We start from the raw sequence: 23736 nt of genomic DNA on the forward strand, positions 1-23736 counted from the left end.
TGATTCAAACTAGAAATAAACCAGAAAACTTGAAGAATTGCTTGTGTATTTTCTCTACAGGAGGAAAAAGATATAAAACAAAAACAACGATTATCGTATCAACCGTACACCCATTAGGCACTGATGAATCCTCGGTCCTTACAGTTTGTGTAACAAAGGGACAAATAGAAAATAAAAGAGATAAAGTTTAGGAAAAAGTTCATCAGCATGGAGAATCCACGCGGTCCATCTCGCCCATCTCCCGCTCGCAGTCCTCACACCCCTCGGGTCCGCAGCCTCCCACCAGGACTAGTGTAGGCACGTCTCCGTTGGCCATTCCCACGACGCCTCCATTTTGAGCCCATGCTACGTCCATCATGCCGTCGGGGCATTGCAAAAGACCACTGACCGAGTAGAGCCCGCCTCCCGGAACCACCTCCTCGTAGGACGGGGCGTGAGTGGTGGCTCGAGCTTCTTCCAGGCGCAACCTTTGCCTGCGGCGTCTTTCGATAATAGTCTTGGTGTAGGAGTTGAGCGTGACCACGGCGGCACCCATGCAGCAGCTGAAGGACACCCAGGCAAGACTGGAGAAATAGTTAAGAGTAAAGAATCAAGACTTTTTTCTTGAATCGACACTTAACGAAAGTTGATTCGCTGATGATGGGTGAAGTCATTGTGATCGTCACATAATCTCTTGGTTAAAATCTGTGATTCATCAGTTGTGATAAAGGGAAGCTGGAAGGACTCAAGATAATGACCAGAAAAGATCTGGAAGGTGAGACGGGTGACGTTGAAGAATGGATGGGTGTGTACGACCATGTTTACTTCTGACTCATGGATTTGGACTTACGCAAACGACCAGCCATAGTCCCACGTCTGAGGCCTCCAGTCTTTGGGTCCCACGATGACGGTCATTTGAAAAACAGTGGTGTACATCATGTGGGCCACCATCCCGAGAAGACCTGTAGGAAGTTGAAGAGAACTCAAGAGACAACCTAATCGGAGCTCAAGCTTCGTGTGGGCGCAGGACGTACCGGATAGAACGGTACATATCGCGGCGTAGGCGTTGATTTTCAGCGCGTGCATTTCTTTATGGGCGCACAAAACCTCCAGCCACATCAACAGAAAACCCATTCCAAGGAGGCCTATGTAGGTGAACTCGGAAATAACCGACAGCCAGAGTACTCCTGCGGACACAAACACGAGAGCTAAAGACAGTTCTTGATCATGTTGAGAAAAGTCTCACCTTGAGTTTCGCCAGGAGTTAAGTCTATGAAACTTCTGCATACCTCGCCTACCAAGGGAGACAAGAGAGAAATGATTGAAGAAATGACCACAACTGAACAGACCTTAGACCAGGAGTGGGCAAACCCATCCTCAGAGGATGGTGCAGGTTTTTGTTTCAACTAATCGAGCATCCACAGTTTAACCAATGAGGTTTCAGATGGAAGAAGAAACACCAGGGGGACAGTCTACTGATTACTAAGACACATGATTGGTGAAAATGTGTCCTCTTGATTGTATCGAACAAAAACCTACTGCGGACCTTTGTGGAACACTTTGTCCACCCCTTGCCATAGATTGAATAGGACCACAGGGTGTCCCAAATCGCGCACTTCTGCACTTACACTTTTGAGTACACAAGTGCGTTCACATTGAGCAGTGTGTGAAAAGTTTGTGCACTATGCACCCTCAAATGGCCAGAAAATTGGGGTGTGGATCGATGCACACTTTCCATCCTTAACGGCCGCCATCTTAGTGACGTAGATGCCGCTAAACGAAAGCTAAGTCACCGACGACGCGTCTACGGAGCAGATACCGCTGTAAATGTCTCGAGGAAAAACTAATTTCACCACAAAACAAAACAACAACAGTTGGTGAAAAGCGCTGCCAAGTGTCGGCGATAGGTTCCAATGGCTGGTTGCGATAAGCGTTAAAAGGTAGTAGAAGAAGAAGCTGTCGAGTAATTTCTTGTAAGTGTATAGCGACAGCGTTTGATTTGAGACAGTACTACCCTGCGGAAACTTCGCAAATAAATGCTCTGGTGACACTTTTTACGCTGCTTGCATCTGATTGGTTATTTGCTCCTGGCAAATAAACAACTTCCCAGTAAAATCCAAATAAACTCAGCTGAAGAAATGGTTTAATAGTTTGGTGTAGGTCTATCATTGCTGAACATCCCTTTGATCATTCAACTGAGCAGAAATATTACCGTCGTTGTGTTTCTCACAGCTTTCCCAGAAGCCTGTGTGGAAGTATCTAAATGCAAACTTGTCCTCTCCGGTCTCCCAGATGTAGTGGACAGCGTTGGCCATCTGCCTCTGTCTGATCCTGGCAAGCTCTTCTCTCCTTGCAGGAGACAGAGTTCGGTTGAACGGGTTTGGAGTCGGACTCTCTGTGGGACAGAAGAAGCAGAACCAATGTCCCAGTTTTACACTCTGAATAAAACCATTGACGGCTGGTTAGAGATGAGTGACTTCCAAAACCTGGACAGCTCCAGCTCTGAGTGCAGCTTCATGGTATTTCAACTCATTCATTTGAGACCGACTGACACGTTTGTCCAGCACTGCAGTGAAGGAAGACTTTGTCAAGTGTTTCATAAGTCCATACTTCATTTGATCGCATAACGTCTAATAAGATTAGCAGGAAAACAAATCTGGGACAGAACAAGCTCAAGTTAGTCCGACTGAACATTTTTGTTTAGATCTTCTTATATATTGCGATGTTTTTCTCAAGTTACCTCACTTGTCACATAACCATGGTTCTACAAATAAGTTGATACACTAAGATCGTCTGTTAACTTCTCCTATGTAGCTCAACCGTTGACATTAATCGTACTTTAAGATGATATTTTGTGCGTTTATGTCCACTTTGTGTGCTTGAATGATGCGTCAGGAAACACAAATAGAAATTGTTCATTTAGGCTCAATTGTGACTTTTCCAAGACAAAAGTGATACAACAATGAAAAACATGTATTGAGACAATAATAGATTAATACTCAGTGACACCTTTATAGCAGACAATTAGAAATATAATCTTAAATAATGGTTTCTGAGTCTTATATGCAAGTGACGAGCTGTCAAGAGGAGATGATGTTGAAAATAACAACAAGACTTAAACACATGTTTACTCTTAATAACTTAAAACACCTGTTTACCATTGAATCTGCAGTGAGTAACATAAAGAACACAAAATCTGGGATTGTGTTTCTAAAAGGGTTTGATTTAGATGATTTCTTAAATAAATGTTATTATTATTATTACAAATCGTTCCTCGATCTGCAATATACAGAATAAAACAACAAGTATTCTGCATTAATCTGAGAGTTGTGATTGAGTTGATATTATTTAAACTATGGCAAGAAAAAAATTGACATTTGGAACAAAAAACCTTTAGAGACCGAGTAGGAACTTGTCTTTGACTGTTAGAATCTCAACTTGGACCCAAATAAGCCCAAAAGAAAAGAAGTTGGATGGTATGTAAAATAAAGAACTCCATCCAGGCTCAGAAGGAAAGGTTGTCAACATATGTAAAGATAAAGAGTTTAGACAAATATCCCTAAAATGAATGTTTGTGTTTAAACGATTGTTCAGATACGATTGTGTTGTTAACACTGTGAAGGTCGAACGACAATCCTTTTTCGTCAAACAGTCGTCTGGTCATTAAACAGCCTCGCCCAGTTCTCCCACACATTGATGGGATTTCCATGAATTTCAAGACTTCCAGCAAAGAGATTATCCGCACAGACAAGTTAGGATGGTTTGAAAGGGATCAACCTCTGAGCTCGTCCAGCGAACCTTTCGACCCCGCAACAATAGTCCTGGCAGAGAGAAGTCACTTCAACATCCGACCTCGGACCACCAGATTAAGACTAATCCATAATGACTGCTGGACAAAGGTGCGAGTTAAAGAATGGATTAAAAGACATCAGAACCAGGGACAAAGACTTTATGATGGGACGCCTGACAGGTCGTCCAGTGGGATTAGTGCAAGGTATTACTGAGAGCAGAGAACAGTTGTGAAACCAATGAACTTCCTTTCATGAATTTAATCATCGTTTACAGGTGAAAATAAGTATGTAAGTAATGGTTATTTGTAAATCGCCTTTCTAGATCAGGGTCACAATCAAAAACAATTTACAGCTACAGGTTTCTGTGAGATCCAAGACCAAGAAGCAGAATCAAGAAGAAGAGCCAAAAAGAATCAAGAAGAAGAGAGAAGAAGAATACAGAAGAAGAATAAAGAAGAAGAATAAAGAGAATGAATCAGGAAGATGAATACAGAAGAAGAATCAAGAGGAAGAATAAGAAGAATCAAGGAGAAATATCGAGATGAAACATCAAGAAGAAGAACCAAGAAGAATAAAGAAGAACAATCAAGAGAAAGAACCAAGATGAAGAATCAGGAGAAAGAATCAAGATGAAGAATCAAGAAGAAGAATAAAGAGGAGTCAAGAAGAAGAATCAAGGAGAAGAATAAAGAGGAGTCAAGAAGAAGAATCAAGGAGAAGAATAAAGAGGAGGAGTCAAGAAGAAGAATCAAGGAGAAGAATCAAGAAGAAAAATCAAGAGGAAACAAGAATAAGAATCCAGAACAAGAATCAAGAAAAAGAATAAAGAAGAAGAATCAAGAGAAAGAATCAAGATGAAGAATATAGAAGAAGAATAAAGAAGAAGAATATAGAAGAAGAATCAAGATGAAGAAACAAGATGAAGAATCAAGAAGAAGAATCAGGAAGAATATCAAGAAGAAGAAACAAGATAAAGAATCAAGAAGAATCAAGAGGTAGAATCAAGAAGAATCAAGAAAAGGAAACAAGATGAAGATCTAAAAGAATCAAGATGAAGAATCAAGAGAAAGATTTGAGGAGAAGAAGAAACAAGAAGAAGAAGAATCAAGAATAAGAATCAAGAGGAAGAAACAAGATGAAGAATCAAGCAGATGAATCAAGAAGAAGAAACAAGAGGAAGAATCAAGAAGAAGAATCAAGACGAAGAATCAAGAGGAAGAATCAAGAAGAACAAAGAAATAAAATCAAGAAGAATTCATTGATGAAGGTCTTTTCATTCAGTAATGATTCACTGAGTCAACCGAGGAACAAAGACACAACCCAACACAGCGCCCCCTGGCTGCTGACCCACGGAAAACTCACACAAAGAAAAAACAACCAAACATTGGAAATGAAACTCTATGAATGCAAAACAATATTGTTAATAAAACAAAAGGAAATAATGAGTAAAGATCAGTTATGTTTCGACAGCAAGTGAGTTGAACGCGACTAACAATAATATTCCTTTGCGCACCTGTGGTCACGAGCTCCAGGTAGACAAATAAAACGAAGTTGTGGATGGAACTATATGCATAAGTGCATGCATAAGTATATCACTGTTATCAGAATTAAATTTGAATTAATTTAACATTTCAAATGATAAAAATGTGATTTAAACAAATATAAATATAAATTAAACGGTTGTTTTTTTTAGCATCAAATTATTATCATTTGTATTATATTAAAAGGTTGAATTAGTTGTTTTTAAAAATATATATATTTGAATTCAAAGAAATCCAATAATTTCCAAATTAATATTTTTCCTTTTTATTAATAATTTCCTTTTTTTTTTTACACACAGTTTGATATACTTATCCCATTATTTTAAAAAAACAAATGAAATTATCCTAAATACAATATATATTTTTTACCACCTGACCTTTTAAATTATATACTGTATACATATTCTTTTTTTTTAAATTAAATTATTTAAATAAAAATATAAATGATTACAATTAATTATATATATATATATATATATATATATATATACAATTGTAATAAAAGTATTCAAAATTACTTTTTAAAATGCTAAAATACAACAATCAAAGTTATGATAAAAAGGTCTAAATGTTACATTTATTTAATACTAATATGCTATGATTGATGATATACTAGCATCCAACACTAGGCTTGTCAAGGTTTTAAAAAGAAAAGCTCTACTCCGAGTCTCAGGTAAGGTCCTCGCTCACAGGATCAGGTGATACGAGGCAGTGGTCAGTACCTGTGGTGTACGGCTCGCTGTTGTTCTGACCGCAGTTCTTCATCTTGACGGGCGACAGGCAGAGAGGCTTCACCACCTTGTGGGTCCCCTCGCACCAGTAGGAGGTGCACAGGGCCAGGATGGAGAGCGCCAGCGCCAGGGAGGTCAAGGTCAGGGAGAGCAGCGAGCGCGAGCGTCGCGACAAACTCTCCAGCATGGCCACACCGGGCGAGCAGAGAGAAGGCGGGAGTTTGAAGGGCAACAGTTTGAGGAGGAGGAACAGATGTTTGGGTTTGAATGTTTAAATGTGCAAACGGGCGTGATGTAACCGCAAGTAGAAAGTCAGTCTGATTAAAAGGATGGAGGGAGAGGAGGAGATAAGATGCTCTGGGGTTGATACACGTGGGAAAGGACAGATGGACGGAACGAAAAAAGTGAACAAGAGGAGATTTAGGTGGAGGAAGATTCCCTGTGGAGAGACGTGACACAAGATTTGAGGTCGTTTCCATTCTCTATGTGTTGCACAATGATATTTTCTAGAGTAATACACATTTATCATCAAAGTATTTCAAGGTCAGAAGGACAGTTGGTTTAATATTCCTCAGGAATAATAAACTTTAATGAGTAAAATGATCAGTCAAATCTAGAAACTCTTTAAATCAGTAGATTAATACACAAGTATATGTCAGTGTCATTAGAATATTAAATACTTTAACATTTAAAATGTTTAACCTTGAATTTGTTCATAGAAATTTCTTAGTATTTATTAAAAGTTTAATGGGTTTTTTCCCCTTTGTGTTATCTCAGGGTCAAGGTGACTCGAAGCCCTGAAAAACAAATGTGTTGGGGTTATCCCTTGTGTTGTCTCTGGATACCACAAACACATTTTTTTTCAAGGCTTTGGGTCAGCTTGACCCAGATTTCACACAAGGGTTAAATAACGGGATTAAATTACAATTAAACTTTCAGCCAATCGAGCGACACAATCTCTGTACTCTATTGGTATTGTCTGGTGTCACCATTTACCAACATTTTTACATTGAATTTAAAAGACTAACCATTAAATTTTTTTAATTTTGAACATTTCTTTTTGGATTTGAAAATCAAAATCTGTGTATTCAATTTGAAAATATGATATATTGTTTAATCAAATGATTCAATAAAAACTATTACTAGTGAAATGAAATGAAGTTATTAACAACATTCAAAAGTTAAATTCATCAAATGTTCTGAAGATATTCTTCCATAACATTTTTACTAAAAAGTGCTTATAAAAACAAATAATAAGATGGAATTCTACCATGTCTGCTGGCTCCGTCTGAAACGTGTCACCATCACTCCTGTAGGAACAGCAGAAATAACAAACTTGATTTAAGATCACACACGTTGGATCAACGCTTAATGATTTTATCGTCATGGGAACGAGCAAACAAACGACACGCGAGAAGATCTTGTGATGCGAGTGGAGGTTGTGTTACTATCTATTTATCCATCTATCCATCTTTCTATCTATCCTGAAAGATGGTTTTAGTCTCGTGAAAATATGTGACAAACACAATCAAAGATCATCATGAACCGATGAGTGTTTCTCCCAGACCTGAAGTTTCTATTTCAATAAAGATCAAGATATTTATCATACAAACTGAAATGTTGCTGAACTTTAAAAACACTAACTCAAGGAACAAAGATAAATCTCTATGGAAATCAACATGGAAGTTCCTCCTGCCTGAAGGTTCAATGGTGAGACTCACCAAAGCTCAGAGACTCATTGATCCAGATGCTTCCTCGCAGAATTCCAAACGCTACGTTTCTGCCCCCGATTGAAAAATCCACACCAGGTCGAGGCTGGAGTCTTCATGTTGAGCAGAACCTCCATGACTCGCGTGTCCTCTTCACCCCCCCCGGCATCTGTCAGCAATATTCCTCTGGCATCGTGAACATCCCAGATTCTTACCTCTCCCTCTAATCCATTTGGCCAACACTCTGGCGCAGAATTGAGTCGCCCACAACTGACTCTCTTTTAATCCAGCTAAAGTCCATCTCTTGCTTCTTATTGGTTTTCGATAGTTTCCAGCGCTCACACACAAACAAACACACACCAGAGCCACGCAGCTGAGAAACATGATTCACGTTTATTTATTTACAACATGTACAGGATAAGAGAAGAAGAAGAAAGATGGGAAGTCGTCCTTTGTTCCAGATGTGATTCAACCCCAAGCCTGAGATTTACAATAATGTAAAACCAACTTGCCGTCGCTGCCGAAACACTGAGAGAGAAAAACACACACGAGCAGATTAGACTTGGGCCAGGTGAGGAGAGAAGGGCACGGATGGTCAATGGTCCACTTAATGCTGGACTTCTTCGACTTAACCGTCTTTTATCTGGACTTTAATCAGTGCTGAAGGATTTAGGCAGATAAGCGGCGTGTTGTTGGCGCCCTCTGCTGGCCGAGAAGGTCACTGATTAATGTTGCCATGTTTTTTCTACTTTAAACGGAAACTTTTATTGCCAGTTTAGTAAACACAACACTGGAATCTTTTGTGGTGGCAACATTAAATAATATATAAATAATGAAAAAACATTCAATTTTATTAAACAATATTTAATAAACAATTGTTATTAAATTAAACCAGTGGATCAATAATAATACTTTGAGAGGTTTTGTTTCTTTAAACATTGAATTTTTTTTTTTTTTTAGAATAAAATCATTTTAAATGTTTTATATTGAATTCATTTCTTTTAATTAAGAAATTTTAATATTTTCAAAATGATGTATATATATATATATTAACCCATACAATTACAATAATTCAAAGGCTTCAAATTAAAGAATATCGAATTTAGATATATATATTTTTTTAAATAACAAGGACAAATTGTGTAAATATAATTAATATCTTTTTTTTTTTGACTATAAAGAAAAAAACGGTTTATACCCTTCAAAATACTTATTCAGAAAATAATTCAACTACTTCAAAACACTGAACTATGTGGAAAACGACAAAGAATCTTGTTTGAATAATCCTGTTTAATTGCCTCATTTGTCGCTCGGTTCTGATCATCAGAACAACACATTTTGAAACATTACATTTTATTGACGGGAGCCAAATGATTGGCAAAAAAGGCAAATACGGTTAAATAAAGAAAGAAAGTATCAAGCCATTAAAATCAGAAGAAAAATATGATTCAGTAAAACAAATGTCTGATCATAATATTAATCTTTAGCTAAGGTTGGGCATCAAGGGGATTGATTTAAAATCAAGAAACTAATATAAATATAACATCATTTTAATTACCAATGTGTTAAAACAATCACTCAGACAGGAATAAAGGTATTTTATCAAACAACACAAAATGATCCTAATAATCCATCACAGACAAACAACCAACAAGACTTAAAGTTAAAGTTATTCTCAGTATGACTTTTTTCATCGTCTTAAGTGCAACAGTATGTTGGTACTCACGTCAAAAAGTGTTCCCACTTCTTGGTCCGGCGACGGTGAGAAAGACTGGTTTACGTAGATGAACTGAAATGATAGAAACACAATAAAAATCGAACTATTGGACACTTTCATGACATTTTTTTTTACATCCAGTCGATGAACTTACGAGTTGTTCGTTTGCATCCATCTTAAGGTAGCGACCGATGAACTGCGAGAGAGAGACAACCGTACGTCCTCTTTCTACGGCCCATTTCTTCGTCTTCATTATTGGAGTGTCTCCGACCGCCTTTAGCAGCACATCGACTGGGAAGAAAAGTATTTTCACACAACACTTGAGTAAACGTGCAGTATTTTCTAATAATCATTTTCGTATTTAGGGGCACACGGTGGCGCAGTGGTTAGTAAGTAAGTAAGTCATTTTATTTGTATAGCGCTTCTCCAGACCAGGGTCACAAAGCGCTTAAACAATCAAAACAATATTCAATATAAAGTATATATTTTAAAGATCAAGATAAAACTGATAACACAACAGAGTTCCAGAAAATCAAGGAAAAGCCTGAACAAATAAAAACATCTTAAGATGTTTCTTGAAGGAGTCAGTAGATCCATCAAGCGCAAAGAGAGAGGAAGATGGTTCCAAAGCTTAGGAGCAACAGCCTGAAAGGATTTCTCTCCTCTGGTCCTGAACTGTGTTCAGGAACCATCAGTAGATTATGATCCACAGACCTCAGAGCCCGAGCTGGGGTGTAAGGCTGGATCAGATCACTGATGGAAGGTCTGACCATGAATAGATCTGAAAGTAAGAACCAGAATTTTAAAGTTGATCCTGAAAGAAACTGGAAGCCAGTGAAGAGTTTTAAGGATCGGAGAAATGTGAGTTCTTCTACTAGAGCGGGTCAGAATTCTCACTGCAGAGTTTTGTATCAACTGCAGGCGAGACACATCCTTCTTGTTAAGACGTGAAAACAAACTGTTACAATAATCCAGACGAGAAGAAACAAACGCATGGATTACAAGCTCCAGATCATGTTGTGACAACATTTTCCTAAATTTAGAGATTTTTCTCAGTTGAAGGAAACAGTTTCTGGTCAGTTTTCTGCAGTGTTGAACAAGAGACATGTCTTTATCAAATACAACACCCAGGTTTCTCAGGCTCAGTTTGACAGACTGACCTAAGTCACCCAAGTACTGACTCAACCCTGGAATCTTATCATCAGGAGCAACAACCAGAGTTTCAGTTTTGTCCACATTTAGCTGTAAAGTGTTTTCACTCAGCCATTGTTTGATTTCTAGCAAACAATTGACTAAGCTGTTCAGCCTCTGGGGCTCAGTTGGATCAAAAGAGCAGTAGAGCTGGATGTCATCGGCAAAAATGTGATAAGAAACATCAGGAACCTCTGAATGATTTTACCGAGGTGTTAGGTTAGGTAGAACTTTATTGATTGTTTGATTGTTATTGAAATTGTTTAATTGTTAGCATGGTCGCCTTAAGGCAAGAAGGTTGCTGGTTTGCTTCCAGGCCGAGCCAACTTGTGACCTTTCTGTGTTGTGTTTGTATGTTCTCCCCATGTTGCGTGGGTTTATTCCGGGCACTCCGGTTTCCTCCCACAGTCCAAAAACATACAGAGGTTGATTGAGAACCTTGGGAAATGATCCATAGGTATGAGAGCGTGTGTGAATGGTTGTCTGTCTTTGTGTGTCCTGCAACAGACTGGCATCCTGTCCAGGGGTGTCCCCTGCCTCTCCCCCTATGATACTGGGATAGGCTCGCGACCCCGGTAAGGGATAAATTGGTTGGAAACGAATGGATTTTTCTATTTAGTTCAAAGAAAACAGTGTTTCCTGCTTATACACTTTCTGATGCAACTTTAAATATATGGGATACGATGTTAGATCGTCATATCGATTCCATTGATCATTGAATTTGCACTATTTGTATTCACATATTACATTTGTCTGATAGAATTTATTGAAACAAACTAAAGTAACTCCGAGTCCCACGAATAAGACACTAAGATTGAATAAACGTTGAACCAAAGCAATAATTTGACTAAAGTGAATCGAAGAACTCTGATGATGAAAAAACGATAATCAATTTATCTTGAAATTCTTTTGACCAAAGATTCTTAGCATTAGCTTTAGCATCGTTCAAAACAACACGATCACGTGATAAATCTCGGGACTGCACATTGGACTAACTGATGAAACCACACATCCCATTGGTCGAAATAAGTGCAAGTTGAAGTCATGCCGCTAAAACCCGGAAGTGTCTTCAATTTGATTTTGCCTAAACGAAGCGTAAATATTGTAACGATAACTGGAAACATTGACGTAAGAATCGTTAAACGGACGAACTTTTCTTCTTGTCGTCGCCCTGTGATGACGGTACTTCTTCCTTCTGCGCTTCTGTCGGAGACTCCGCACTGTCAGACATCTTCAGGTTCACTCTTCCCGTCACGTGATTCGCCCTCAACTACGTCCTCCCCATTTGTCGTCGCAAACGTCAATCACCCCGTGCCACCTGTGGGCGGGGCGTAAAGGTCTCGGTCGTCCTCGCCTGCACGAAAGGTAACTTCGTTCTCTGGGAAATGTTTACTTTTATCAATCGATTCGTTTGGTTTTTTAACATAATGATCGTATAAAATCAAATGCATTGCTTTTAATTGACTTGTATGTTTGTACGCCTTTTTTTTTAGAAATACAGGTTTCTACTCGGAACCAAAGACATCGAAGAATACAACGACAAAACAACACAATAACAACCAAAAAGAAACACTAGTAAGTCGTTCTTTCGTTTAAAGCGACCCTGATCTTGTTGACTCGACTATGATCACAATTACGTAAATAACAAACATGACGTGTTACATTCAAATGACTCCGGACAGAAACCCTACACTACTGTTGTATTTAAATGGAAATGACTCTCTGACACACTTTTGTAACCAGCCTCTTGTTTGTCATCCTAACATTGTTCTCCTGCAGTGGCAGGCATCGGCAGACTCTCCTCCAAGGACGCGGTTCTATTGTTGTGTGACATGCAAGAGAAGTTCCGGCCAAACATTTTCCAGTTCTCTAACATAGTCAGCAACGCTTCAAGACTGCTTCAGGTGAGAAGAGTCGCAGCTCCTAAGACACAACGATTAACCTCCTCCCCCTTCAGGCCAGCCGGGTCCTTGGGATCCCACCCATCTTAACGGAGCAGTACCCGAAGGGCCTGGGACCCACGGTGCCGGAGCTGGGGGCCGAAGGTCTGCAGGCTCACGCCAAGACCAGCTTCACGATGATGACTGAGGACGTACAGAAGCAACTTGAAGCTCTTGGAAACCCCAAACAAGCCATCCTGTGTGGGATCGAAGCTCATGCTTGTATAGCAGTAAGACAAACATCTTGTCAATAATCCACTAACTATTATCTCAGAGAGGTTGAGGTGAGCAAAGATCCACGGAAAACATGTTTAGCGATCATTCCTGAACGACTATCTTCATATAGTAAACCCATGCTTGTTATAAGATTAATGACATGACTTCTTTCCCATCTTTGATGTGTGTTTACAAAACTATACTTAATCAGATGCAGTGTTCAGATGACACTGTTGTTAAGTCAGTTAAGACAGAATAAGATACTTCTTTATTATGAGTGGGGAAGTTTAAGTTGTCTCAACTGTTCACAAAAATGATTGAACATAAAAATTGTATTAAAACGTACAGTACACTTATTAAAAAAATGCTTTAAAATGTAATCAAAAGAAAAATCAACAAGCTTAAGAGATCCAATTTCATCTACAAATTGTCCCTCAAAACAAAATTATTCTTTCCTTCATTTCCTCTCAGTAAGTTTTTATTCCCTAAAGATTAAAAATGCATGTTTGACTTTTTAAGAATAATTTAATACCTTGTTTACTGACACATTTAAAGCATTTCTAAAGTTGTGAGAGTCAATTATGAACCTGTATTCCAAACTGTAAACACTTGAAAGTGTCCAAAAAAAAAAAAATAGTCCCTTGATGTTTGAGTAAGAGTGATGATAAAAGTGGATCACTTGACTTGTGTTTTACGTTGCAGTGCACCACCTATGACCTGCTTGAGAAGGGAGTTCAGGTCCATATTGTTGCAGATGCCGTTTCATCCAGAAGGTCTGAACTTTACCTTCATCTCAATGTTGTGCAGAAAAGCTTCCATCATGAAATGATCTTCTGATATTTCTTCTTTTGTCATAAATGTTTTTATACCTTTAAGGGGGTTCATGAAGGAACTAAAGCTTTGCAGAGAAAACATTTGATTTATATTTTATTTATTCTTCAAGAATTAGGGGCAGTTCACAAAAAGGAAAAAAAAACAAAATGAATAATGAATGAAAAAAAACATATTAATAGAGTGATTGTACAAAAGTGAGGAAGTTAAAATGTTCCTCACAAATGTATTTATATTTGTGTGATCCATCATTCATTTCATTATCTTGGTTAAAAACATTTCATCCGACTGTTGCCACTGTTTGTTTAGTGATTTTCAAATACAGACCGTCACACGCGAAAGTGGCACCAAACCATTTATGATCAAATCCTCTTGTCAATTTTTTTTTTTTTTCGTGTTTGCCGTTTTCCTTTGCAGCCAGACGGATCGCCTGTTCGCTCTGTCCCGGCTGAAACAGAGCGGAGCGTTCCTCACCACCACTGAGGCGGTTCTGCTGCAGCTGGTTCAAGACGCCAAACACCCAAACTTCAAGGAGGTAATTTTCCGTTAGTTTATCAGTGGCAACAAAATGTTGAATGAATGGATTTTTTTTTACATAAAGTTTGATATTTAAATTACAATAGTTTGACATTTTTTTCAAAATTCAATATTTTTTAATTCATCGACTTTTAAATTCTGTATAAAAATGTTGGTATAATAGTGTCACCAGGCAACACCAACACCGAGCTACTTGATCGTTTCCTTCTTCATTGTCACATGATCACCTGTGCGTCGCATGATTGGCTGAAAGTAGTTTGGTACTCGTTTGGTTTTGTCTGGTTTACACAAAAACAATCAGCCTTTCCATATAGAAATTATTGATTTAAATTATATATTTTCTTCTAAATGATATATTTTATTCGTAGCATTTTAATTATTTTTACATTTTTGGTGACATAATTGCTCCAACATTTATACATAGAATTCAAAAGGCTACAAATAAAATAGAAAATATCTATTTTTAGATTTAAACAAACATGTTTTCTATTGAATTTAAACGAAAAATATTGTATTTAGAAATTATATCCTTGAATGAATGAAACAAGTATATCAAACTATGTGTAAAACAATCATGGTAAATATTCCATTTAGAAAAAAAATCCATCATTCAATAAAATAAATGCCACCTTTCATTAAAGAAGAGTCGCTCTGTGTCTTGTCAGGACTGATGTTTCTGTGTTGACTTCTAGATCCAGAAGCTTCTGGCTCATCCGTCTCCTGACACCGGCCTCCTCGCCTTCTTCAGTGCCCTGTAGCCTCGCACGGCTTGAAGGGAATAACATTAAACAATAAAATCAAGTGCTTGAATAAAGTTGATTCACGTTTCACTGCTGGCTTCTCTGTCCTGCACCACATGTTAAACAGCCAGGAAATAAGAACCCTGAGGGGGCGGGGCTAGAGGGCGGGAGCTGGGAGTGATGTCATGGCGGGGAGGAGACAGTGACGTGATTCCTGTGCGGGCAGAAAAGGAGGGGAAGGAGAGGAAAAAAGGAAGCTCTCTCTCTCGAGAAGTTCTGCTGGATATTTCTGCAAAGTTACACAAACTCTGACAGATAAGTGATGGCTGGAGGCCGCGAGGCGGATCTATCGGCGCGTGGAGACTTGTGAGGGGGAGAAGCTTCCGTGTGATGTCATACTGTCGGAGCTTCTGAGGCCTCGGCCCTCGAGCAGCTCCAGAGGTGAGAGTCTGAGGTGTAATGTGGGCCAGAGGTCAGAGTTCTGTCGGCTCCACTTCCCCGGAAGAGATCGTCTGACGAGTGTCTCCTCAGATCCTCCACATGTCGTCCAACCTGGACTCCAGTCTCACCAGCATCGACTGGCTGCCTCAGCTGGGAGTCAGCAGCCTTCGCTCCGGGAGGGAGCGAGGGGGAGGCGGGGGGGAGAGAGACAAGAAGAGGGACCGAGGCAGTGAGTTCCCGACGTCCCTGCCGGACCCCTCGCCATCCAAAGGAAAACCCCCCCACAGTTACGCCACTCTCATCGCCATGGCGATTGCGGCCTCAGTGGAGAGGAAGCTGAGTCTGAACGACATCTACACCTGGATCAGCGACGCCTTCCCGTACTACAGCAGAGTCGGCCGCGGGTGGAAGGTATGAAGTCCAGACCCGCCTGTCAACATAAACAAGCTTGGAAGTGACGCGGAGCCGCTGGTGACCAATGGGACGCGTGTGTGTTTTGGTCATGTGATGTGGGACTCTGACGGGAGACTTTGGTGTCAATAAAGTTTTGAGACTTTATTGACGGCGACAAGCTTTTGTGAACGATTGTTGTGAACTAATCAGGCTTTAAAATTTTACCAAGTTACACAATTAATATAGTTCAGCTTCATAGTATTACTATAGATTCTCGTGAAGTAATATTACGGTGACTCTGAAAGTAACACTACAGTAATTCTCGACTGTTGACTTTCATTTAAATTAAATTATTTCAAGTGCAGCGTATAGTCTGAGGAATAAGGTCAACTATCTGTTATGTTGGCTATTGTTTAGTATTTCAGGTGGATCAATGAGAATAAATTATTTATCTCTGATAACTACTAGCAGAGCTTTGCTGTAATGGGATTAGGAGGCGATTGAATGGCGACAGAACAATCTAGTGGTTATATGGTGCAACTGCGGTAACACAAAGGTAACAACACTCTACTACACGTGTAGAATAAATTGTTACCACTGAAACCCTTAAAATAAATATATATTTGTTAGATTTAAAATCCCTTTTTTGGATTTAAAATAAAGTGTGAATGAAAATGAATCATGAATGATTCTGTCGATGACTGAGGACGAGAGGATACAGTGACTCCAGCAACTTTTAAAGCTGATATTTGGACATATCTTGGTTTGAAAACAAATGAAAGTCATGTGGTCTGTAAATTCTGCAATACCAGAGTCAAGTACTCGACAATACTACTAAATATATCATTGTTACTACAGTATCATGATATTTCGTACCGTTGCCCCTGTATCCCGATACTTATCTACAAATTCTTGACACGATCAGACTGAGAACCAGAACTCTTTCAACTCGTCTGATATGGATAATAATATTATTTCATATAATGTATTTGATTCATTATTTATACTCCATGTTCTCACCTGTCAAATCAATCTCACCAGAACTCCATTCGCCACAACCTGTCGCTCAACAAGTGCTTCAGGAAGGTGCCGAGGCCTCACAGCGACCCGGGCAAGGTGAGCACCAACCAGGGAACGTTCTGGACGCATTTCGTTAAATCATTCATGTGGATTTGAAAGGGTTCCTATTGGACGATGGACGGACCAGGGGTCACAGGTCAAGTCAGAGCTCCCAAACGCCCGTACCCGAAAGAAGAAGACGACGACGTAAGTCAGTCTTTCATGTTTGGATATTTGGATCCACAAACATCAACAACTACCACCAGAATATTTGTTCATACAAGCAAATATTGACGTTCTATGAAAGTATATCAGTGTCATAAGAATATTGAATAAACTTATCATTTCAAATGTTTTAACTTTGATTTTCTTTTTGATTGAAATTTAATTTTGGAAGCATTTAATTGTTATATTCTATTTCTATTAAATAATTTGATTACAAATGGAATTAGAATATCAAACTATGTATATACAAAATATTTATTAATTTAATATATGATATGAAACCTTTCAATGTAGAAATGATTGATTAAAAATATTAATTCTTAAAAAACAAAATTTCAATTACAAAATTAACGTTTCATCTTATTTAATTACTTCAATATTCTGCTGACACTGATATACTTCTATGAAATTTACGTATCTTTATGAATTCGTCTCCCATAATGCACTGCAACAGCAGTGAACCAATAGTTGTTTCATTCAGACGTCACACACACCTGACACACGAGCGTCGCCGCGGTTGAACCTGCAGCAGCCGTCGCCTCCTCTGCTGCGTCCTCCGCCCTGCAAGGTAGCGTGCCTTGCTCATGGACACCTGCCTGATCCACACCTGGTTTAACGTCTTCTCTCTCCAGCAGTTCACGGCAGCTTCTCAACATCCACGCGCGTCTTCTGTGGCTCCTCCCCCGTCCTGCACCTTCTCTGGTCCAGACTCGTACCCCCAACCTCCCTCCTCGTTTATACCTTCTGTACCCGCCCTCTCTTCCTTTACCCTGGCCTGCTCTGGTCCGTCTCAGGCGGGTCCGTCTCAGGCGTTTACGTCACAGGTGGGTCCGTCTCAGGCGGGCCTATCTCAGGCGGGCCTGCCTCGGGGTGGTCCGGCTCCTGGCGTCTCTCTGAACGCCTCCATGGATCCTCCGCTCCGATTCACCTTCGACGAGATGAACCTGCCCGACCTGTACGCCTCCTTCAAGTCTCTGGTCAAGACCATGAGGGAGCGAGGAGGATCTCAGTGTGAGTACCTGGAGTAGACGACAGCAGAAGCAGCAGCTCTATGGAATTAGTTTAACCTAGTCGTTCATATGGAAGTAGATTAACACGGATCTACTGACATACACAGATCTACTGACATACACGGATCTACTGACATACACGGATCTACTGACATACACGGATCCACTGACATACAAAGATCTATGAGTATTCTACTAACATACACGGATCTACTGACATACACGGATCTACTAACATACACGGATCTACTGACATACACGGATCTACTGACATACACGGATCTACTGACATACACGGATCTACTAACATACACGGATCTACTGACATACACGGATCTACTGACATACACGGATCTACTGACATACACGGATCTACTAACATACACGGATCTACTGACATACACGGATCTACTGACATACACGGATCTACTGACATACACGGATCTACTGACATACACGGATCTACTGACATACACGGATCTACTGACATACACGGATCTACTAACATACACGGATCTACTGACATACACGGATCTACTGACATACACGGATCTACTGACATACACGGATCTACTGACATACACGGATCTACTGACATACACGGCTATACTGACATACACGGATCTACTGACATACACGGATCTACTGACATACACGGATCTACTGACATACACGGATCTACTGACATACACGGCTCTACTGACATACACGGATCTACTGACATACACGGATCTACTGACATACACGGATCTACTGACATACACGGCTCTACTGACATACACGGATCTACTGACATACACGGATCTACTGACATACACGGCTCCACTGACATACACGGATCCACTGACATACACGGATCCACTGACATACACGGATCCACTGACATACACGGATCCACTGACATACACGGATCCACTGACATACACGGATCTACTGACATACACGGCTCCACTGACATACACGGATCCACTGACATACACGGATCCACTGACATACACGGATCCACTGACATACACGGATCCACTGACATACACGGATCTACTGACATACACGGATCTACTGACATACACGGATCTACTGACATACACGGATCTACTGACATACACGGATCTACTCACATACACGGATCTACTGACATACTCAAATCTACTGACATACTCAAATCTACTAACAACCTCAGATCTACTACCATACTCAGATCTACTAACAACCTCAGATCTACTACCATACTCAGATCTACTAACAACCTCAGATCTACTACCATACTCAGATCTACTACCATACTCAAATCTACTAACAACCTCAGATCTACTACCATACTCAAATCTACTAACAACCTCAGATCTACTACCATACTCAAATCTACTAACAACCTCAGATCTACTACCATACTCAAATCTACTAACAACCTCAGATCTACTACCATACTCAAATCTACTAACAACCTCAGATCTACTACCATACTCAAATCTACTAACAACCTCAGATCTACTACCATACTCAAATCTACTAACAACCTCATATCTACTACCATACTCAAATCTACTAACAACCTCAGATCTACTACCATACTCAGATCTACTACCATACTCAGATCTACTACCATACTCAGATCTACTACCATACTCAGATCTACTACCATACTCAGATCTACTACCATACTCTGATCTACTACCATACTCTGATCTACTACCATACTCAGATCTACTACCATACTCAGATCTACTACAATACTCAGATCTACTACCATACTCAGATCTACTACCATACTCAGATCTACTACCATACTCTGATCTACTAACATACTCAGATCTACTACCATACTCAGATCTACTACCATACTCAGATCTACTACCATACTCAGATCTACTACCATACTCTGATCTACTAACATACTCAGATCTACTACCATACTCAGATCTACTAACATACTCAGATCTACTACTATACTCAGATCTACTACCATACTCAGATCTACTACCATACTCTGATAAATACTCACATTCTTGTGTTTCAGCTGAAGTGACTCCTCTGACCAACAACGACTTCACTCCTCTTCACACCCCGACACTGCTGCCTCTCTCTCCTCACTCTGCTCCTTCAAACGCTCCTCCTCCTCCTGCTGCTGCTGCTCCTCCTCCTCCTCCTCCTCCTGACCCGGAGCGTCCTCCTCAGTGCAGTAGGTCCTTCAACAAACAGATCAAGTCTCTCACCTCACTCTCACCTGTACTTGTACCTGCACTGTCAGCAGTACCAGCGGACTGGTTCAGTCACCCGGACTCTCTGAAAGAAAGTTTCCGCATCGCCAGCAACTTAGACTGGGCCAACATCGACCTGTCCAGTTACCCAGGTGAGTCACGTCTGTAAATACATAGTTTATATACATACACATCGACCTGTCCAGTTACCCAGGTGAGTCACGTCTGTAAATACATAGTTTATATACATACACATATATATGTGTATGTGTATTTACATACACATCACCCTGTCCAGTTACCCAGGTGAGTCACGTCTGTAAATACATAGTTTATATACATATACATATATATGCGTATGTGTATTTACATACACATCGACCTGTCCAGTTACCCAGGTGAGTCACGTCTGTAAATACATAGTTTATATACATACACATAGACCTGTCCAGTTACCCAGGTGAGTCACGTCTGTAAATACATAGTTTATATACATACACATATATATGCGTATGTGTATTTACATACACATCGACCTGTCCAGTTACCCAGGTGAGTCACGTCTGTAAATACATAGTTTATATACATACACATCGACCTGTCCAGTTACCCAGGTGAGTCACGTCTGTAAATACATAGTTTATATACATACACATCGACCTGTCCAGTTACCCAGGTGAGTCACGTCTGTAAATACATAGTTTATATACATACATATCGACCTGTCCAGTTACCCAGGTGAGTTATGTCTGTAAATACATAGTTTATATACATACACATATATATGTGTATGTGTATTTACATACACATATATATGTGTATGTGTATTTACATACATATCGACCTGTCCAGTTACCCAGGTGAGTCACGTCTGTAAATACATAGTTTATATACATACACATATATATGCGTATGTGTATTTACATACACATCGACCTGTCCAGTTACCCAGGTGAGTCACGTCTGTAAATACATAGTTTATATACATACACATAGACCTGTCCAGTTACCCAGGTGAGTCACGTCTGTAAATACATAGTTTATATACATAAACATATATATGCGTATGTGTATTTACATACACATCGACCTGTCCAGTTACCCAGGTGAGTCACGTCTGTAAATACATAGTTTATATACATAAACATATATATGCGTATGTGTATTTACATACACATCGACCTGTCCAGTTACCCAGGTGAGTCACGTCTGTAAATACATAGTTTATATACATACATATCGACCTGTCCAGTTACCCAGGTGAGTTATGTCTGTAAATACATAGTTTATATACATACACATATATATGTGTATGTGTATTTACATACACATATATATGTGTATGTGTATTTACATACATATCGACCTGTCCAGTTACCCAGGTGAGTTATGTCTGTAAATACATAGTTTATATACATACACATATATATGTGTATGTGTATTTACATACACATATATATGTGTATGTGTATTTACAAACATATCGACCTGTCCAGTTACCCAGGTGAGTCACGTCTGTAAATACAGCTCCTTTTTTTCTTCCCTTATCCCTTGCGTTTTCTCAGGGTCAAGGTGACCCGAAGGCCTGAAAACAAATGTGTTTGTGGTATCCCTTGTGTTGCCTCTGGGTCAAAGTGATTATAATAATATGTTAATACTCTTCCATGTATTCAGATATTACATTATAATACTATAAATAATCGTGCATGAATTAAGAAACGTTTACTTTCCACAGACCTGCTGGAGAGCATGAGGCAGGCGGAGTTCTGCGACTGGGCTCTGGACCCGGCCCTCTTCACGTCCCTCTGCGACTCCCTGAACCGCTTCTTCGCCCACAAGGGGATGATCGGCTCTCCTCTGGCCCCCCCGCACCCCTTCGCCTCCCTCCCTCCCCCCGCACCAGACTGCCTAGCCCAGCCCTCGCCCCTCGCCTTCTCGCCGGGAGTCGCCAACGGGGGTCAAGGGTCGAGGAGGGGTCGACAGCTGACCCAGCCTGTGAGCCACGCTGGTGAGAGGCTCTGTGCGCCCCCTGCTGGTCACTCAATCTTTCCTGTCGCTTCATGAACCTGAAGACACAGTCAGTAGGAACTTTATTTCATGACCTGCAACTAGTAACTTCTCCTGCGACATCTGTTTAAATAACGCTCAGGTTGATGACGTCATGACAAGGGGGCGATGTTGAGCCTGAAACTTTTTAATCTGCAACTTCTGGAAGTAAATCAGTCTCATCAGTTAATTATTTTTTAAGTATTTCTAAAGAATAATTTCAATATTTAAAAGTTGGACTTGTTTGAAAAAATATTGAAATAAAAAAGGCTATTTTTTTTAAATAAATACATTTTTACACAGAGTTTGACATTTTAATTAAATAATTAAAAAACAAATCTCACTTAACTTTCAGCCAATCATGTGACAACGTAGAAGCACATGATCAAGTATCTCGGTACCATTATGGCATCGTCTGGTGTCACTATTATGGCAACATTTTTATATTGAATTTCAAAGATACAAATTAAATAATATTTAATTTAGAAAATCCATTTTCGAATTATTATAATTATAATATTAAACTTAAAAAATAAATACATATATTTTGCAAAGTATTTATTCATGAGTTCAACCTTTAAAATATTTGAATATAATATATAAAATGAATTAAAGGAAATGGCAACATCTTTTTTATGCATTCAATATTCTAATCTTAAAAAAGATATTCTTGTAGTAAATGAACACAAAACTTTTTGCATATTAGTCAATTTAATAAGTTTGCCATCAAGTCTGACTCCTTTAAGAAACATCTTAAGACGTTTCTATTTGTTCAGGCTTTTCCTTGGTTTTCTGGAACTCCTGTGTTGTTCTCAGTATTATCTTGATCTTTAAAGTATATACTTTTTTGAGTATTGTTTTGATTGTTTAAGCGCTTTGTGACCCTGGTCTGGAAAAGCGCTATATAAATAAATATTACTTACTTACTTACTTAAAATGGAACTTTAATATTGAATATAAGAGGCTTAGCATTAAAGAATATTGAATTTAGAAAATCTATTTTGGAATTTATTATGATAATTTGAAAAATAGTCCATTTTTTCTTTGTTTCAATATGCCTAAAAAAATCCCAACCGTGTAACATTCGCAATGTTAAATTCAATACACTTCTACTGAAACTCCACTAACATACCCAAGTTTACTGCCACCTGCTCAGATCATCTGAAAGGAATGAAGTAGAGTGAAGGACACCTGACATATGGAGTCTGACATGGCAACACTCTGGTTTCTCTTGCAGCAGGGATGCAGTCTCAGGACGTCACTCCTCGACAACATCCTCCTTTGAAGAGTCTCCATAGCAACAGCGAGGAATTCCAGGACGACTTTGACTGGGATTCTCTCATCGTTTAACGCCTGAAATGTCTCCAGTGCTTCTTCTGCTTTTGTAAAGAAAGAAAAAAAAACACACACACACAAAACATAAAAACAAGCATGAAACAAC

At 39.4% G+C, this 23736-nt stretch overlaps 4 protein-coding genes across 8 annotated transcripts; 2 read left to right on the top strand and 2 right to left on the bottom strand.

Annotated features, from left to right (window-relative positions):
• Positions 1-29: 29 nt before the first annotated feature.
• LOC148067172 (germ cell-specific gene 1-like protein) lies at positions 30-7897 on the bottom strand. Its single transcript, XM_087806245.1, has 8 exons — positions 7764-7897; positions 7313-7352; positions 6034-6481; positions 2192-2374; positions 1226-1273; positions 1014-1166; positions 830-941; positions 30-563 (listed from the first exon to the last, which is right to left on the bottom strand). The coding sequence occupies exons 3-8, from the start codon at positions 6227-6229 to the stop codon at positions 203-205; spliced, it is 1053 nt and encodes a 350-aa protein (XP_087662371.1). The 5' UTR covers positions 6230-6481; positions 7313-7352; positions 7764-7897; the 3' UTR covers positions 30-202.
• Positions 7898-8125: 228 nt separating this feature from the next.
• On the bottom strand, positions 8126-11976 carry atg12 (ATG12 autophagy related 12 homolog (S. cerevisiae)). Its single transcript, XM_087806249.1, has 4 exons — positions 11812-11976; positions 9623-9759; positions 9478-9540; positions 8126-8279 (listed from the first exon to the last, which is right to left on the bottom strand). The coding sequence occupies exons 1-4, from the start codon at positions 11888-11890 to the stop codon at positions 8220-8222; spliced, it is 339 nt and encodes a 112-aa protein (XP_087662375.1). The 5' UTR covers positions 11891-11976; the 3' UTR covers positions 8126-8219.
• Positions 11952-15013, top strand: isoc2 (isochorismatase domain containing 2). Its single transcript, XM_087806246.1, has 7 exons — positions 11952-12024; positions 12153-12234; positions 12439-12563; positions 12617-12829; positions 13518-13588; positions 14064-14181; positions 14876-15013. Coding segments are annotated over exons 2-7 (594 nt in total). The 5' UTR covers positions 11952-12024; positions 12153-12233; the 3' UTR covers positions 14942-15013.
• A 118-nt stretch (positions 15014-15131) lies between these two features.
• On the top strand, positions 15132-23735 carry foxj2 (forkhead box J2). Of its 5 annotated transcripts, none has more exons than XM_087806243.1 (10): positions 15132-15364; positions 15455-15775; positions 16799-16873; positions 16937-17023; positions 17523-17609; positions 17674-18052; positions 20069-20230; positions 20300-20401; positions 21985-22257; positions 23533-23735. In XM_087806243.1, the coding sequence occupies exons 2-10, from the start codon at positions 15464-15466 to the stop codon at positions 23643-23645; spliced, it is 1590 nt and encodes a 529-aa protein (XP_087662369.1). In that variant the 5' UTR covers positions 15132-15364; positions 15455-15463; the 3' UTR covers positions 23646-23735. The 5 variants fall into 5 exon arrangements, with proteins under 5 accessions (XP_087662369.1, XP_087662370.1, XP_087662366.1 ...); XM_087806244.1 differs by having other exon boundaries at positions 20303-20401; XM_087806240.1 differs by having other exon boundaries at positions 20069-20401.
• Position 23736: the final 1 nt, after the last annotated feature.

The sequence above is a fragment of the Callionymus lyra genome, chromosome 13 (genome assembly GCF_982586985.1).
Source record: "Callionymus lyra chromosome 13, fCalLyr1.hap1.1, whole genome shotgun sequence".
NCBI classification, from domain to species: Eukaryota; Metazoa; Chordata; class Actinopteri; order Syngnathiformes; family Callionymidae; genus Callionymus; species Callionymus lyra.

Excerpts from the sequence above, each read along its gene's own strand:
- foxj2 (XM_087806240.1), top strand. The coding sequence starts at position 15,464 with ATGTCGTCCAACCTGGACTCCAGTCTCACCAGCATCGACTGGCTGCCT. Across the intron at positions 18,053-20,068 it reads GGAGCGAGGAGGATCTCAGT|CTGAAGTGACTCCTCTGACC; the intron begins GTGAGTACCTGG and ends CTTGTGTTTCAG. Across the intron at positions 22,258-23,532 it reads CCAGCCTGTGAGCCACGCTG|CAGGGATGCAGTCTCAGGAC; the intron begins GTGAGAGGCTCT and ends TTTCTCTTGCAG.
- LOC148067172 (XM_087806245.1), bottom strand. The coding sequence starts at position 6,229 with ATGCTGGAGAGTTTGTCGCGACGCTCGCGCTCGCTGCTCTCCCTGACC. Across the intron at positions 1,274-2,191 it reads CTGTGAGAAACACAACGACG|GCGAGGTATGCAGAAGTTTC; the intron begins GTAATATTTCTG and ends CTCCCTTGGTAG. Across the intron at positions 564-829 it reads GACTATGGCTGGTCGTTTGC|TCTTGCCTGGGTGTCCTTCA; the intron begins GTAAGTCCAAAT and ends CTATTTCTCCAG.
- atg12 (XM_087806249.1), bottom strand. The coding sequence starts at position 11,890 with ATGTCTGACAGTGCGGAGTCTCCGACAGAAGCGCAGAAGGAAGAAGTA. Across the intron at positions 9,760-11,811 it reads GGGCGACGACAAGAAGAAAA|TCGATGTGCTGCTAAAGGCG; the intron begins GTTCGTCCGTTT and ends TTTTCTTCCCAG. Across the intron at positions 8,280-9,477 it reads AAGTGGGAACACTTTTTGAC|TGTTTCGGCAGCGACGGCAA; the intron begins GTGAGTACCAAC and ends TTTCTCTCTCAG.
- isoc2 (XM_087806246.1), top strand. Across the intron at positions 12,564-12,616 it reads ACGCTTCAAGACTGCTTCAG|GCCAGCCGGGTCCTTGGGAT; the intron begins GTGAGAAGAGTC and ends CTCCCCCTTCAG. Across the intron at positions 12,830-13,517 it reads AAGCTCATGCTTGTATAGCA|TGCACCACCTATGACCTGCT; the intron begins GTAAGACAAACA and ends TTTACGTTGCAG.